Source organism: Abramis brama (genome assembly GCF_963993115.1).
Source record: "Abramis brama genome assembly, chromosome: 8".
Taxonomy (NCBI): Eukaryota; Metazoa; Chordata; class Actinopteri; order Cypriniformes; family Leuciscidae; genus Abramis; species Abramis brama.
The window spans coordinates 18745734-18761665 of NC_139970.1; the positions used below are offsets into that span (position 1 = coordinate 18745734).

At 35.5% G+C, this 15932-nt stretch overlaps 1 protein-coding gene across 4 annotated transcripts in view; it reads right to left on the minus strand.

Annotated features, from left to right (window-relative positions):
* myo16 (myosin XVI) overlaps window positions 1-15932 on the minus strand; it is a 221366-nt gene that overhangs the window by 43820 nt on the left and 161614 nt on the right. For all 4 annotated transcript variants that reach the window (XM_084122649.1, XM_084122646.1, XM_084122648.1 and 1 more), the window contains exons 23-27: window positions 14574-14774; window positions 14297-14372; window positions 13281-13453; window positions 4539-4619; window positions 1450-1655 (exon numbers count right to left, since the gene is read on the minus strand). In XM_084122649.1, the coding sequence (XP_083978775.1) occupies window positions 1450-1655; window positions 4539-4619; window positions 13281-13453; window positions 14297-14372; window positions 14574-14774 (737 nt within the window). The remainder of the gene's footprint in view (window positions 1-1449; window positions 1656-4538; window positions 4620-13280; window positions 13454-14296; window positions 14373-14573; window positions 14775-15932) is intronic.

Here is a 15932-nt window from a genome sequence, read left to right on the forward strand (position 1 = left end):
ATTGCTCATGAGCGTCCCTATGGGCTGCAGAGCCCTTGAATTGGAGACTTTGGAGTGAGCAGGGCACTAGTGTGCCATTATATAGCCGTTTGGAACACACTTGGTGAAGGGAGCAACGAAAGACAACGTCACTTCCTCATTATTCACCAAATGCATAAAATGTAAAAATGTAAATGTAAAATATGCGTTGTATATCTGTGTGTGAGTGTCTCAACTTTAAAACTTGCCGTCTCATCTTTTGGACCCTGCATTACCTAACATTTCTTATGAAACTTATTTAAACATAACATGACAAAATTTGTGTAACTGATGTATAGATTAAAATCTTACCCTCATGTTCTTTTTCTCTATCTTTTTTGTTTGTTTGTTTTTTGTTTTCAGCTTGTTAACTCTTCTTTTCTCATTTGTATTCTGATGACATTTAACATACTGTAGGCTATACAAAGTTATATGTCATAAACATGTCATCTCCGTATGTTTTGCAAAAAAAATTAAAATAAAGTAGACTTTGAGCTATAAGCACGTCCCAGCCGGGTTCGTCACTTATTGGGGTCCCCTGGAAACATTTCCGTTGGGTCTGTTCTATTTGCAGCGCATTTCTGTATTTGTATGTGTTGTGAGTATTTGGAGCACACACGTGTTGTGAAACTGATGAAGATGTTTTCTTAATTTGCAGGTTTTCTTCAGTCGCAGCGTGTTGACCTCTCTCGGCCACCGTACTTTAGCCCTATTTTTAATCATGGTATTCAGCTACAATGAAATGTTTTGCAGTAAGACTTAGAATAAATGTGAAAGATATCCAGTTTTTTTTTTTTTTTTTACCTTATTGAAATCGAAATTAGGAATCGATAAGCAGAATCGGAATCAAAATTCAAACGATATCCAACCCTAGCAGAAATTTAAGACCACTCAGGTGGAAAGGTGGCAAAATTACCCATTTAAACGGGAGTACAAATATTTGATACATTTAAATCTAGCTACTGTTCATGCTATGCTAGTTTTACCGTGGATAACAGCTTAGTCTACTGTTAAAAAGTTTGGGGTCAGCAAGATTTCTTAGTATTTTTAAACAAAGCTTCTCATGCTCACCAATGATGCATTTATTTGATTCAAAATACAGTAATATTGTGAAATATTACAATTTAAAATATGTTCCATTACTCCAGTCATCAGTGTCACATGTTCCTTCAGAAATCATTGTATCACTGTGATTCACTGATCTGTTGCGCAAGAAACATTATTATCAATGTTGAAAGCAGTTGTGCTGTTTAATATTTTTGTGGAACGGTGAATCATTCATTTAATTTTTTTCTTCAGGATTCTTTGATGAATAGAAAGTCCAAAGAACATGGGATGTGTGCTTTTAAATGGGACACCTATTTGTACCCTAGTCATGGAAAGTACCTTACAACTCACAACAGCGCCTAATTGAGGGGTTGAGGATCTCACCTGCTCAGGAAGCTGGTGAAAGACAGTCGCACCGGGTATCCATACCGGATCATGCGGACCATCTCCAGAACCCCCACATACTGGAGCTGTGAGGACACGTGGAAGCTGTCAAACACATCAGGCTTTCCGCCGTTGTTGGGCCTGACGCATTGGACAAAGTGGGGAGTGCATGCTTGCAGCTTACTGGTAATCTCACACAGAGAGTTCTGGAACGAGACAGAGTGCAGGAGAAGAACACAGGTGAAGCCGTTGTTTACATGACGTTACATTCAGACAGATCAGTTTGGCTCAATGACTCTGTTTGCTTCCATTTTTGTAGCAAGATGAGTCGTGGTGCATCCTCCTCTCACCATCTGTCACCACTTACGAGGAGGCCCAAACCAAAGCAGGTTTTTTTTGTTTGTTTGCTTTTTTTTTTTTTTTTGCATTATCTGCACTAACTTTGGGAGAAAACCTGTAAAATGGATTTAAAGAAATACTTCAGTCAAAAAAATTAATTCTGTCATCATTAACTCGCCCAAATAACTTTTTTTTTTTTTTTTTTGTGAAACACAAAATGAGAATAAATGATAAATGTACAGGCCACTCTTTTCCATATAATGAAAAGTAATGGGGACTGGAGCTATCAAGCTCTGAAATTACAAAAAAGAATAAAACTAAATAATTAACTGAACCATAAATGCTGTGCATGTGACTCACGACTTCAGGTGACTTGAAATATAGTCACGACTTCAGGTGACTTGAAATATAGTGTGTAAGTTGTATAGACATTTTGTTGTGTTGCTTTTTTGTCACTTTGGAACTTAAAAGTCCAGTTTTTTATTCACAATCAGTATATGGAAAAGAGCGGCCAGTACACAGAATCAGTCAAATTTACGCATTTGAATGATGGTTTTATCTAAAGCGACATTCCCTTCAAGGTAAATATACTTTAGCAGTTTACATTTAGTGGTTCAAACTCATAACTCTACTGTTTGAGCTACAGGAATGCCACATTTGGAACCACAAGAGGGAGAGTTAATTTTCATTTTCAGGTGAAATATTTCCTTAACGTCTCCGGCATGGGAGGTGAGCGCACTAGCATGGATGCTAAAGACCACAGCCTTTAGCGTCAGTCGCTAGTGCGCCTCTTGAGGCCAGGGGAGTGAGGTTTTACCTGCACAGCTCTTTACTTGCTGGCCTCTGTTACATATACTTTGGGCTTTTAATGGAGCTGAAAAAAACTAGTTATATTGGTAGCGGAAAGTGCAATAAAATGTGAAAAAATATTTAATAAACTGTGATAGATGTGTAGAATGTGTAAATCTGCAGAAGTTTCTGCTGAGCTTTGCACATGAAGATTCTGTGTGGCTGTACTTTACTTACGAGGTACAAACCCAAAAAAGCTGGATCTAAATGATGATGTCATAGGCATATGAGCCTGTGCTGTGTCAGCACGGTCGGCAATGAGCCTGCTATCGCCACGTGACATTTCTACTGACGCCAGCCGACAGAAACAAGACGGGAAAGACGGCGCCGCAGGCCGTAACATACTGTACAATAAGCCATTCAAAGACAAACTAAAAAAAGCTGCCAATTACGACTGTTCCATCTTTCCGTGAGGGTGAACGCTAATGAAAAACACATTAGCTTAGATGTTATTTATTATTGTTGAAGGATTTCATGCTGCTTCTACTGCACTTGTCTGGGAGCTATTTAGGCGTGGATAAATACCGCATGTGTTTGTGCGAACGGTGTGCATCGAATGTTCTTTATGATGTAATCATCCCTGAACAGAGGGGACAGATTACACAGGAACACTGCGTGCTCTTCACATAAACCCCTGCATTACCCTTTACATCTCCTGGTGCAGAAACAGGGTATGAAATCAGGTCACGTAGTCTTAGTGCGTGTGAGCATGAACACATACCTGCATACCATTGGCATGAGAATGAGGTCATGATTAAAACGAGAACATGTTTGAATGCGAGCAAGAATGTGACGCTATTTTAATAGGGAGGTGTGTTACAAAGGGACACTTGCATTGGTAGAAAGGGAGAGGTGTGTGAGTTTACGTTGAAAACATCAGGAACAGGAATCAAATTAGGTTCATGATTCTCTGTGAATGTCCGTATTTTAATATCTTATTCCTTATGTCTTTTGTTTTAAGGTTTTAAAAATCTCAGTGGAGTACAAAATTTGCGAAAGGAATGTTTGGAAATATATTATATTATATTATATATATATATATATATATATATATATATATATATATATATATATATATATATATATATATATATATATATATATATATATATATATATATATATATATATATATATATAGTTAAATAGTATACAGTTAAAAAATCATACATTGTGATTTCTGGATTTTTTTTTTTAGATTATGTCTCTCACAGTGGACATGCACCTACGATGACAATTTCACACCCCTCCATGATTTCCAAGTGGGAGAACTTGCAAAATAGCAGGGTGTTCAAATACTTATTTTCCTCACTGTAAATACATACACATACCATCTAAAGACCAATGTTTTTTGAAGCATGTAAAGCTTCTTGAATCTTAACAGTACAGTGGACATGCACTACTGTTCAAAAGTTTGTTATATATAAATAGGATTATTTGTAAGTATTGAATTTTATGATACATTAAAATGACTGTTTCCATCTCTACATATGAGATCAGTGATGGTGTGTTGAAGACATCAGTGAGCTTTTCTCTCCCACAGTAACAGTGAGCCTGCTGTTCATTCATACAGAATCCAATTCCATCTACAATCACCCACCCTAATCGCTAAAACATCAGCAGGCCACAAACCACACTGGGCCTATGAGACCGGCACGACACTGGAACACTTCTAGTGTTGTTCAAACCACAAACACATGGGCCTTTGAGATGTCTCCCTGGCAGATCTATACTGTTTAGATGCAAGGCAACTTTTTGTGCTGTGAATCTGCAGGCTTTATTATAAGATCCAATGCTGTTGGAAAGAGGAATTTAAATCCATGGAGTGCGATGAACATCTGGATGGGCTGGGTTGGATCAGGTCAGGTTTGGGAGCTGGAAGTGGTTCTACTGTGGACTTACCCTGAGCTGCACTGCCAAAGTGACTGGACCACAGCGCTCCAGCCTCTGCAAGAAGGACGTCGCTCCCTTCTTCTTCAGGAGCTGCAGAGGCAAATACAAGTAAGACCTTTAGACCATCCATCCAACTTTATTTACCACTAACTAATTTTTTTTAATTTACTTAACGTAAAGCCTGACACATTAAAATAATTAAGAAACATCTTTAATAGAACAGTTTATGACATGAACCTATGGAAGCTTGTTTCCGCCACAGAAAAAAAAAAAAAAAAAGATAATTGCGACTTTTTATCTCACAATTCGGACTTTTTTCTCACACTTGTGACTACATAATTGCGTGATATAAAGTCGCAATTGCGTGTTATAAAGTCAGAATTGTAAGATATATTCGTACTGTTTGGTATACTGAAAAAAAATCTTTTTTCTCAGAATTGCATGTTTATATCTCGCAATTCTGACTTAATAACACGCAATTGGGAGATATAAAGTCAGAATTACATTATATAAAGTCACAGTTATTTGCGAGATATAAACTTGCAATTCTGAGAAAAAAAGTCAGTCTTTTTTTCCTTAGAATTGGACTTTATAACAGAAAAGATGCCAGCATTGCGTGATATAAAGTCGCTATTGCGAGAAAAAAAGTCAGAATTGCGAGATATAAAGTTGCAATTGTGTGTAATAAAGTCCGAACTGCATGATAAAAAGTCGTAATTGCGAGAAAAAAAGTCAGAATTTAGTTTATATCTTGCAAGACTTGCAAGTAATTGAGGCTTTAAATCACGCAATTCGGACTTTATATCTCGAAATTCTGACCGAGATGTAAACTCGCAATTGTGAAAACAAGCTTCCATATGAACCCTTATATGAAGTTTATGACCTTTTTTTTTTTCAAAATCTAAAAAAAGTTTGCATGTGTGTTTTTTCGTTGAGTACCATATTTGGATTTTTGAACCACTTTTATGGACCATATATGATGTATGAAGCTCATAATGAAGGGGAGAAAAAAAAAGTTTTATTCAGAAGCCCAAACTGAGCAAAAACATGATATTTATATGGTCAAAAAGTAGGATGAAATTCTGATAGCTTGCAATGTAAATCAGTAACTGTTTCCATCCACCTATTTTTATGCACATTATGGGATATTGCATAATTTTTTTTTAAAAAAACTATGCGGTCAATTGAGGCGGATACATTTTCCATCCGATAAAAAGACAAACTACGATGGAAACACATTTACTGCATAAATCCCACCATGCGCAACAAAAGACTTTGCCTCAACAGAGGATGTGATTGGATTAACCAGCAGACCAATTTCATTACACAGCATCTCAAAACTTGGTTTGGTCATTTTGAAATGTCTGACCCGAAGTCTGTCATCAAAATGATTTGTTTTAATTCCCTTCCAGGACTGCCGCACATGATTGCATTCCCAAAAACCAAGAATCCGAACACAAGATAACATGACAGCGTTTCATCTGCGTGCTCTGAGACAAGTCTGATGTAGGAAAAAAGAGCCACAGTAGCATCCCCTATTGCAGCAACTTCCATTTTTATTAGATATTTTGTGCCAATATCCCAGGAAGTGAAGATTTTGTTCTCTTGAACACATGGGATGGAAACGCTGATTTATTCGCAAATGTTTTATGCAATATTAAGCATAAGTTAAATTTTCAACTTTGGATGGAAACATAATACTGAGATCTTCATAAAAGTACAGCAGACTACTTACATAAAATGGATATAGATATATCAGCTGTCACTCTTTATCTCTCAATAATGTCTTTACCCTTTAATAATTAATAATGCTAATTATGACCAAAGTTCGGTAGTTCAATACAATGATGACTGAAAAAAAAAAAAAAAAAAATCCTCAAAAGCCTGATGTATCATATTCGATACTCACATTTTAACATTATTTTTTTCCCCTAAAAAAATTATGGATAACCAAGTAAAAATATATAAACACCTATACTTTTTTTGCTAAAATTCATAAACTATCAATCAGACGAAAGAAGGCATGTAGTAGATTGTGTACAACAGTTTTTTTTGTTTGTTGTTGTTTTTTTCAAAGTGTTGATCATGCTGATAATTTAGAGGCCTTAGAAATGTGCGCATCAAATATGATACAGTAGGCTTTATAGGGTTAAAATCAGTTGGTGTTAAGGTAGCACTAATGGAAGAAAAAAGTCAATTCTTCTCAACATCACACAGATTTAGTTCATCACATTAACTAAGAACATCCACTAAACATTTGACAAGCAAGAGTCCAGATATTTTGTCCTACTTTTCATTTATCCATCTATTATTTTAAAACATTATAAGTTTCATTTTTCACAATTTTTTTTTTTTTAATGTTTTACTTAAAGTGTGCTTGTGCTATGTTTCTCTAAATGAAATGCCACTTTCATTGATATGTTGTTATTGCGATAACATTCATGCATTTTTAAGAATGGCTTCAGTGTTAGCAAGGCCACTGTATATCAGGACAGTAGAGAGAGAGAGGAGATGCGCTCTAGATGTGACTATTCATCTTCATGCCCTTTAAAGATGATGTTGGCATGGCAACCGAGTTGTAAGAGCTATGAATGAATCACGCAAGAGCAAACAAAACAAAAACACATACATAGTAAAATACACAGAGTTTTCTTTATATTCACCCAGAGGGGAAATACTGACGACACTGTTAAAGGCTGAGTGTGTCTATGCGTTCCCTTTGTCAATAGGTCATAATCCAAAGCAGCACTGGTCATCCTCATAATGTACAGCACGTCCTGTACTTGAATCTCTACTTGGATCACAGTCATGTCATTTGTGGGAATGGTTTAATGGATCTGGGTCATTAATACTAAAGTACTAAAATCAGCTAATTTAATTTGAACTACAGGTGACTCAGAAACTGGAAAGTTACCGGCATCATAGTTCTGCTATATCATCATTGTGCCATTTTAACCCTGAAGGGGGTCATTTCGGGGAAACAGCGCACTGTAAGTCAATCTAGATTGCAGTCACGGTTGAATTATAGTAAACTTATGACTATGTGTCTGATTCTTTGTCTGTAGTGCACCTGAACATCATGATTCACGAAATACAGTGAGATTCATGCAGATTTTGTTCCAGATAAGTGGAGTAAGTGGATATACACACATATGAATCATTCTAATATGCTGATTTGCTGCTCAAGAAACATCTATTACTGTATGATTAACAATGTTGAAAACAGTTGAGCTGCTTAATATTTTTGCGGAAAACAATACTTTTTTTTCAGGATTCTTTGATGAATACAAAAGATCAAATGAACAATATTTCAATCATGAAACCCCTCCAAATAGTTTAAGCATGTTTATGAATATGGCAATGTTAAAGGGGACTTTATTATGCCCCTTTTTACAAGATGTAATACGAGTCTCAGTTGTTCCCAGAACGTGTCTGAAGTTTCAGCTCAGAATACCCCACGGATCATTTATTATACAATGTTGTAAATGCCCATTTATGAGTGGAAGGAAAAACAAGCTGTTTTTGTGGATGTATCTTTAAATGCAAATGAGCTGCTGCTTCCCACCCATTGACTGTAAAAAAAATATGGACTGCCATCTTGGCCTTGCGTCACCGCACGTCACTCCCGGATAACTAAAAATGGGCAAAGAGGCGGGACGTGGGTGGAGCTGAGGTGCTGAAACCACGCCCACCTAGCTCAACGTGATCGAGTTAGCTCAGGCTAAGGAGCTAATGCTACTGGCATTACCGTTGCAAGTGCTGTGCCAAGTGTTAAGCCAAGCTGACTTGATGTTAAGCCAATAGTTAAAGTTCATGTTTTTGCCCTTAGAAATACTATAATAGCTAAAAGACATAGCTAAAAGTGAGACTTTGTGTGTCATGATGCTGTATTATTCTGCTAGTTAAAAATGTATTATGCAGTGACTTACAATACTGATCTGAGCGTGTGTGTGTGTCTGGGTGATTCATGTGCATGCATGTCAGTCAGCGCGGCATCGCACGTCAAGTTCATAGAGAGCTTTATTCCGTCCATTTTAAATTCTGATTTTGGCCGCCTCTCAAATGGGTCAAAACATAGACATTACATCAGAAGTTCAAGTAAAATGCGCTAGAAATCCGAGCTCATTCAAGGATGTGCATTTATTGCATGTACACATCCGAAGCTCGCGCACAGAAAGCTGGCGGTCAGACGGCGAGTCGCGTGAGTATTAAACTAAGTTCTCTTTCATGTGTTAATATTGCTCTTAAACTGTCAAATATACACAAGGTTATGTCAAAAACACAAAAAGTTCACATAAACACAGTCGGTTATGTCTGTGAATGTAAACAGCAAGTAAAGAAATTGCATGTGTACTGTATATTAGATCTGTGTATTAAAGTGAAAGCAGTGTAATATACAGTACTGCTATATATGTGTTAATATGAATCAAACAACAAAAGAAAAACAGAAAATCACTCACTGCTTTTGACTGAATAACTTTAATAACAATACATTTCTTACTTGAATTCTGCTGTTAAATGCTCTGGCGAAGTGATAAACATGGCGGATTGTGTACAGCTCACTCAGGCCTGTGCAACGTGACGTCACAAATGCTAGAATCTGCTTGTTCTGAGACACTGCTTATGATTTATGGGGATTAAAAAAAGAGGAGTGGGTGGATTTTTACCCACATTGCCAACACCTTTTTGTTCAAACACCATGTAAAATTAAAATTTTCATAACAGGTCCCCTTTAATAGGCTGCAGAATCGGCAGAGGCCAATCAGCGTGTGCCATGCGGTAATGATGTGATTGCTTGAAGATTGTATGTAAAGGACCTATCAGTTTGCGCCCTATAGAATTAAATGACATTTATTTGAAACAGATTTACTTTTGCAACAGTTAAGTGTATTTACTGTAAATTGGATGAATTTAATGTGCCCTTGCTTAATAATAATAATAAAAAAAGAAAATTACAAATTTTACTCTTACGGATTAGAAATGCCAAGTTCATGGGTTTAGTTCATATGCTGTAACACACACACTGATCAAAATATACCTTAAAATGCAATGCAAGTCACTTTGGCTAAAATAATATACCAAATGCATGAATGCAAATAATAAAAAGTAACATAATAATACCAAGACAGAGCAATTTCATGCCCGTTGGCTTGTTCTCCCAGTAATGATCTTCTGACATAAGACAAACATGTTGGGACAACTATCTGTTCTTTTCAGTACAGCTGGTGTCAGAATAAAAATATATATTTCCCAAGTGTCAATTAAAAGTGATATAATATTGCTTTAAAAACAAACTGTGCAGTGTAAAAGGAACAGTTTGTTTTTCTTCAGTCAAACAGCTGTTCTGGTAGAAAAGGGCAGACACTGATGACACGGCTCGGTCATTTAGTCTCTCAGTAGGAAAGAAAATGATTATATTTCGCAGCAAACTGCTGGTTTAAATCAAAATCTCTTCGGGGTGCCCTGATTCCCAGAAAACACCATCACCATGCTAAATTTTAAGGACACACTATAAAAGAAAGTAAAATAAAAACTGCCTCAGCTTTTGATCCCATTTCTCTCGTCAAAAGTCAAACCAAACCACTCACTTGTGATTTTCTGTTTCCAACTGCAGTAGGATCACATCATGTTACATATTACTGTCCCTGTCACTCTATGAGAACTGAATTACTGCTTATGTAAGAGTGTAACCAGGGTATGTGGGTAACCAGGGGTGCCAGAGGCTCATGTACTGGGTGTCTTATATAAGACTGTGCCAATTAGACCGCTCATACACACGATGACGATGACACACACACACTTTACAGCACTGACCTGACTACTGACAGAAGAAAAGGAAAGGAGAGATGGCAAATACGATTAAAAGACAGAGACAGGAACTGAAGAACCGAAGACAAAAGAGAAGAAAGTGAGGGTCAATTTTGATTGATAAAAGGCAGTATTAGAGGGTGAATCTCATTACACATGTCAAGAATGTGTGGGTCATATTTCACCGCAAAATCATAAGAATAAAGAAATTATATTTTGGATAAAAAAAATGAAGGACATTTTTTGACCACTGTTTGCTTTGATCACAATATGACTATCACAATATTGCGATGGAAATTTAACCCAAAAATGTCTTATTTATTACAAAACTATACAGTTATTTTTTAGGTACTTCATCTCATTTTGTTTGGAATTTGATGGATGCAAGAGATAAGATTGACAAAACGACTGAAATGGGGTAAAAACCGTTGTGTCACATTATAAACTATTAACAAAAGACTCAAAACAAATAATTCATATAAACTCAATATCTAAAATAACTCAAACATGACATAAAAAAAAAAAAAAAAAAAAAAAAAAAAAGACATTCTGAACTTTCCCATGACTTATTAATTTGTGGCCAATTCTTTAAGTTGGTCCCTTATTTTGGGTAAATTCATTTTATCAAAATTTTACTAAAACTAGGGAACAAATTAGTACAACATGGCCATGATTTATCTGAAACGAGAGATCAAACTAAAAAAAAAACAATAACATGGCAATTCACAGCAACAAAATGTATGCTTTTTTCCCCGAATGTGGGCTCTGTACAATACATTATGATTGGTTAAGACATGTGCAAAGTTGTAAAATACCTAATATTCACACACATATTTGAATTCTATATGGTCCTTAATCTGGCAGTTTATTAATGTACACGTTGATGTGACATTAAAATTGCAAAGCAGATAAAACAATCTGTCACACTTTAGATTAGGATCCAATTCTCACTAATATCTAACTATTAATTATGACTTTTGGCTCAATAAACTCCTAATTACTGCTTATTAATAGTTAGTAAGGTAGTTAGTAAGTCTTAGGTACAGTACTGACTAGGATTAAGGGACGTAGAATATTGTCACACAGAATATTAATATGTGCTTTATAAGTACTAATAAACAGCCAGTATCCTAGTAATATGCATACTAATAACTTAAGCAACTAGTTAATATTGAGAATTAGACCCTAAACAAAAGTGTAACCAAATAATCATTATACACACATAAATTTAGATTTTAATTTAACAGATTTTTTTTGTTGATTTTTTTGTACAAAACAGTTCTGGACTCTCAGTTGAAGACGTATAATCTTTACTGTTCTCATTACTATGCTGTGAAAATAGAAAAAAAATATATATATATATTATTTAATTTGTTAAATGTTTCTACAACTACATGGTAGTATTTGTTCATTTCAGATTGTTTCTTTAGATTTTGTGGTGAATTCTGTTTGAATTCATGTTATGTGAGACTAGAACTGAGCTCAGAGCTAATGTCTGTGACAGAGAGAAAGAGTGAAATGAGAGACTGACAGCACATCGCTGAAACATAAACTCAGTCTGAGAGAAAAACAGAGTATAGGAAAGGGAGGAGGGTGACTGAGAAAGGCAGCAGAGATAGAGCTGTGTGAAGAGCAAACACCCCGAGTGACGCATTTGTGTGTGTGTTTGTGCCTGGTGTGACGTGGTCGGTTAAAGCCCTGTGTTTTCTCTGAATGGGATATCTGGATGTGGAAAGCTGATCAATGAACAGAATGTATTTGGGGTAACGGTGTATAATTTAGGTCACTTCCTAGCACAGGCTCGATAAGCTAAAAATAAAACGGCTCGGGAAAAGGCACGGTTTGTTTGGTCGTGGACTATGTCCGACTTGTTTGTGGCAGAGTCATGTGTTGTACGATCGCCACCGTGTGCGTTTGTGGAGGATTGTGAAGTCACACGGAGTGCAAACATAACGCTAGTTCAGAAACACGTCAGTGGATGGAGGGAAGCCCACATACACACGACACACAGTACACAAAGGTCTGTTCACACGTCTGATGTGACCAAATGACGCAAAACAAAAAGTATTGGTTAACTCTATTATTGAATATCCCAAGCAGTGTTGAATCTTTTCCACAGCCAAACAATTCAGATCAAATCCGATGCTGAATTTTCTTCATTCTTTCAACAAATCAAATTGCTTTTGTCACAATAAAAACAAACATAAAAAAAAAAAAAAAAAAAAAAAAAAAAATATATATATATATATATATATATATATATATATATATATATATATATATATATATATATATATATATATATATATATATATATATATATATGCATTTTTTGTTTTATTTATTAATAATAAATAATATTTTATATTTGTTATAATATATTATATAAAATAGTTTAAAAAAATAAATACATTTAAATAAAACTAAATTAACAACAAATAAAACACATTTTTATAATAAAATTCCTTTACAAAAATATGTAAATAAATACCTAAAGTATTTATACAAATATAAATGTATAAATTATGTAGTTATTTTGTTTAAACAAAAAAAAAATTAAATAAATACATCAAAACATATAAATAAATAAAATACGCTGCAATAAATGTAAAAATAAATAAATATTTTTATAAAAATATGTATTTACTTATTTTTCTTTTATTTGTTGTTTAAATAACTAAATAATAATTTATATAATTTTATAAAATATTATATAACATATTTAAAAATATATATTTGAATAAAAACAAATAGAATACATATTTTTTATAAAACAATAATACAAATATTTATACAAATATAAATGTATAAAAATATGTATTTTATATAAAAAAAAACAAAAACAAATAAACAAAAAATATATAAAATGAAAATACTTTGCAAATAAAAAAATGAAACTGGTGTAAATAGGCTGTGAAGATTCCACTGTTATGTAATACGTACCTTGTTCAGTTCCACATATTTCTTGGCATCTCTGGCAGGATTTAGTGTAGTGCTCTTGTTAAGCAAAGTGCCTTTGGGCCCACGAAGCTTCATCCTCTGGTGGTGGGGAACCAATGAGCCCGTCTGAGTCAGCTTACACTGGAACATTTGATGGATGAGCACGTTCTCGCTTGCTGCACAAGGGGGAAGAGAGAGATGGAGAGAGAAAAATAAACACAAGGCTACACACGTTTGGAGCTTAATTACGCCAGGCGCCAGAGCTAATTGTCTCCCCTCATTTACACCATCCCCCACGAACAGCCTCACAAACAACATAACAGCGGCCCATTCAGATCTCAACGTGTGCACACGCTCCTGCCTCATGTCGACCTCTGACCTGCTTAACGTGGGGGAGAGGAGGTGGAATGTCAAGACTTCCAGGAAAAGCACTGCAGCAGGTACGGATGCTAAGATTACAGTTGTTGGGGATTAACTAGATGTTAGTTAATAGTGACGCTACTAACTTGGAACAGCTTAAGTGACTGATTTTGAACACTTTACATTTGTGTCATAATGCTTGATTCACTACTGATTTTAACAGTCTAGAGTTACAATGTCGGAAAGCCACCTGATACTCTAATAAGTGCAGCACAAACAAATGAAGAGTTCAGATGCAAAAGCCTCTAAATGCCATCTGAAATTTTCTTCTAGAATGATCATTTTTATCAAGCTCGTATATTTAAGTTCAGTAATTTCACTTAATTGGCAATGAAAATTACCTATTAATTGTCATTTAAGTGAAATTACTAAACTTAAATATATACGAGCTTGATAAAAATGATCATTCTAGAAGAAAATTTCAGATGGCATTTAGAGGCTTTTGCATCTGAACTCTTCAAATATTGGGCAAAATAGTCAATTTGTTATTACACTAAACTATGTTTAACAGTACAGCTTTTGATAGGAGCTGCGGTTACCATGGTCCAATTTATTGAACATCAACAGGTTGAAAATAGCACAAAACTCCCAATCCTTACTTTTCATAACAAACAAGATGTTCTGGGGAAGAACATCCTTGTTCTTGTCCAATGAGCCTGTCAGGTCGTAGGTCATCTGCAAAATAGGACACACAAACACACATGAGTTCACCCCTAATAATAGCCCTCACGCTCAGCATGACATAGAGTGTTGACTCTCTGGAGGACTTCTCAGAAGTGTGTGACTGGGTTTGTGTTTGTGTGCGAGTCCCCGACTGAGCACATGACCGTGAGCTCAGCATGAGCATGTGTGAACTCGCAGTTTCCCGTAACCCACCTTGCCGGCGTAGTGATTGACGGTAAACGATGGGCCCTGGTCTTTGGGTGGGGGGTTCCCATTGCCATCCTTGGTTGTGAGGGAGACGGCGTCCGTACAGGAGGAATCCAGCTGTATCTGCACTCGCTTATAAAGGTTGACTTCACATGGCCTGAGGGACTGACTCTCCTCATCAATGATGCACAGCAAACCCTGAGGCTTCTGTAACACACACACACACACACACAGTTACACTGAGGGCTATTGCGGTAAAATGAGAAAGGAATAATGTACTGTGGGATGGTCAATAGCGCAAAATAAACTCAAATGTGATCAAAAATTTAACTTTAGCCTGAAGGGATTCATTTTATGATAACGACTGTCTGACTGTACCAGCTTATTACACAGTTATTTCAAAATGAAGCATGAGTTGAAATTATTATATGAGAAGAAAAATACTACAGAGTGTTATGAGAGACATGCAACTATATCACAGCTATGTAGGAGATATATATATATATATATATATTTATACACACACACACACACTGTACATACATCTGATTGCAGCATGGAAGGATTGACCAATCTTTGACCAATTTGAACTACTGAAAAATCATGATAGCACAAACAAACACCGCTGAGTGTGTTATTTGTCCCTATTTTCTATATTTTTAGTCACTCAAAAGAAACAGGCCTACATAAAGTGAAAGTGACATGTGAAGGCCAATTATAGTGACCAATACTCAAATTTGTCCTCTGCATTTAACCCATCCAAGTTAGTGCGCACACATCAGGAGCAGTGAGCAGTGAACACTCACACTTCAAACCATGACAAACACACACCCGGAGCAGTGGGCAGCCATTTTTACTATTGCGCCCAGGGAGTCTGACTCTCTAACCTTTAGGCCACGACTGCTCCACTTTTTATACTTGGAAAAGTATGATGATGTTGCCATGCATTTTATTACTACTACGGTAAAACGAGTAGATGACATTAAATACTTTGATCCCATAGTTTACAAGCCCTGTGGTATGACATAATTCAACTAAAACTAGTATAAAATTCACTATTACAGCATTTTTCAATTGTTTAATACTTTATAAGTATTTGTATTTCTATAATTTCATCTTTAAAAATGTATTTGGCACACTGCAGGACCATTTAAAAAACTAGTAAAAAATAAAATAAAATAAAAAATAAATAATTAAATAAAAAATGCATAAAGCACACAAAACAAAACACGAAACAAAACACTAAGCAAAACAAAAGCACAAAACAGAAACACAAAACAAAGCGAAAAATGAAAAGCACAAAACAAAAAAAACAAAAACAAAATGCAAAACGAAAGCACAAAACAAAAAAAAAACAAAAAAACA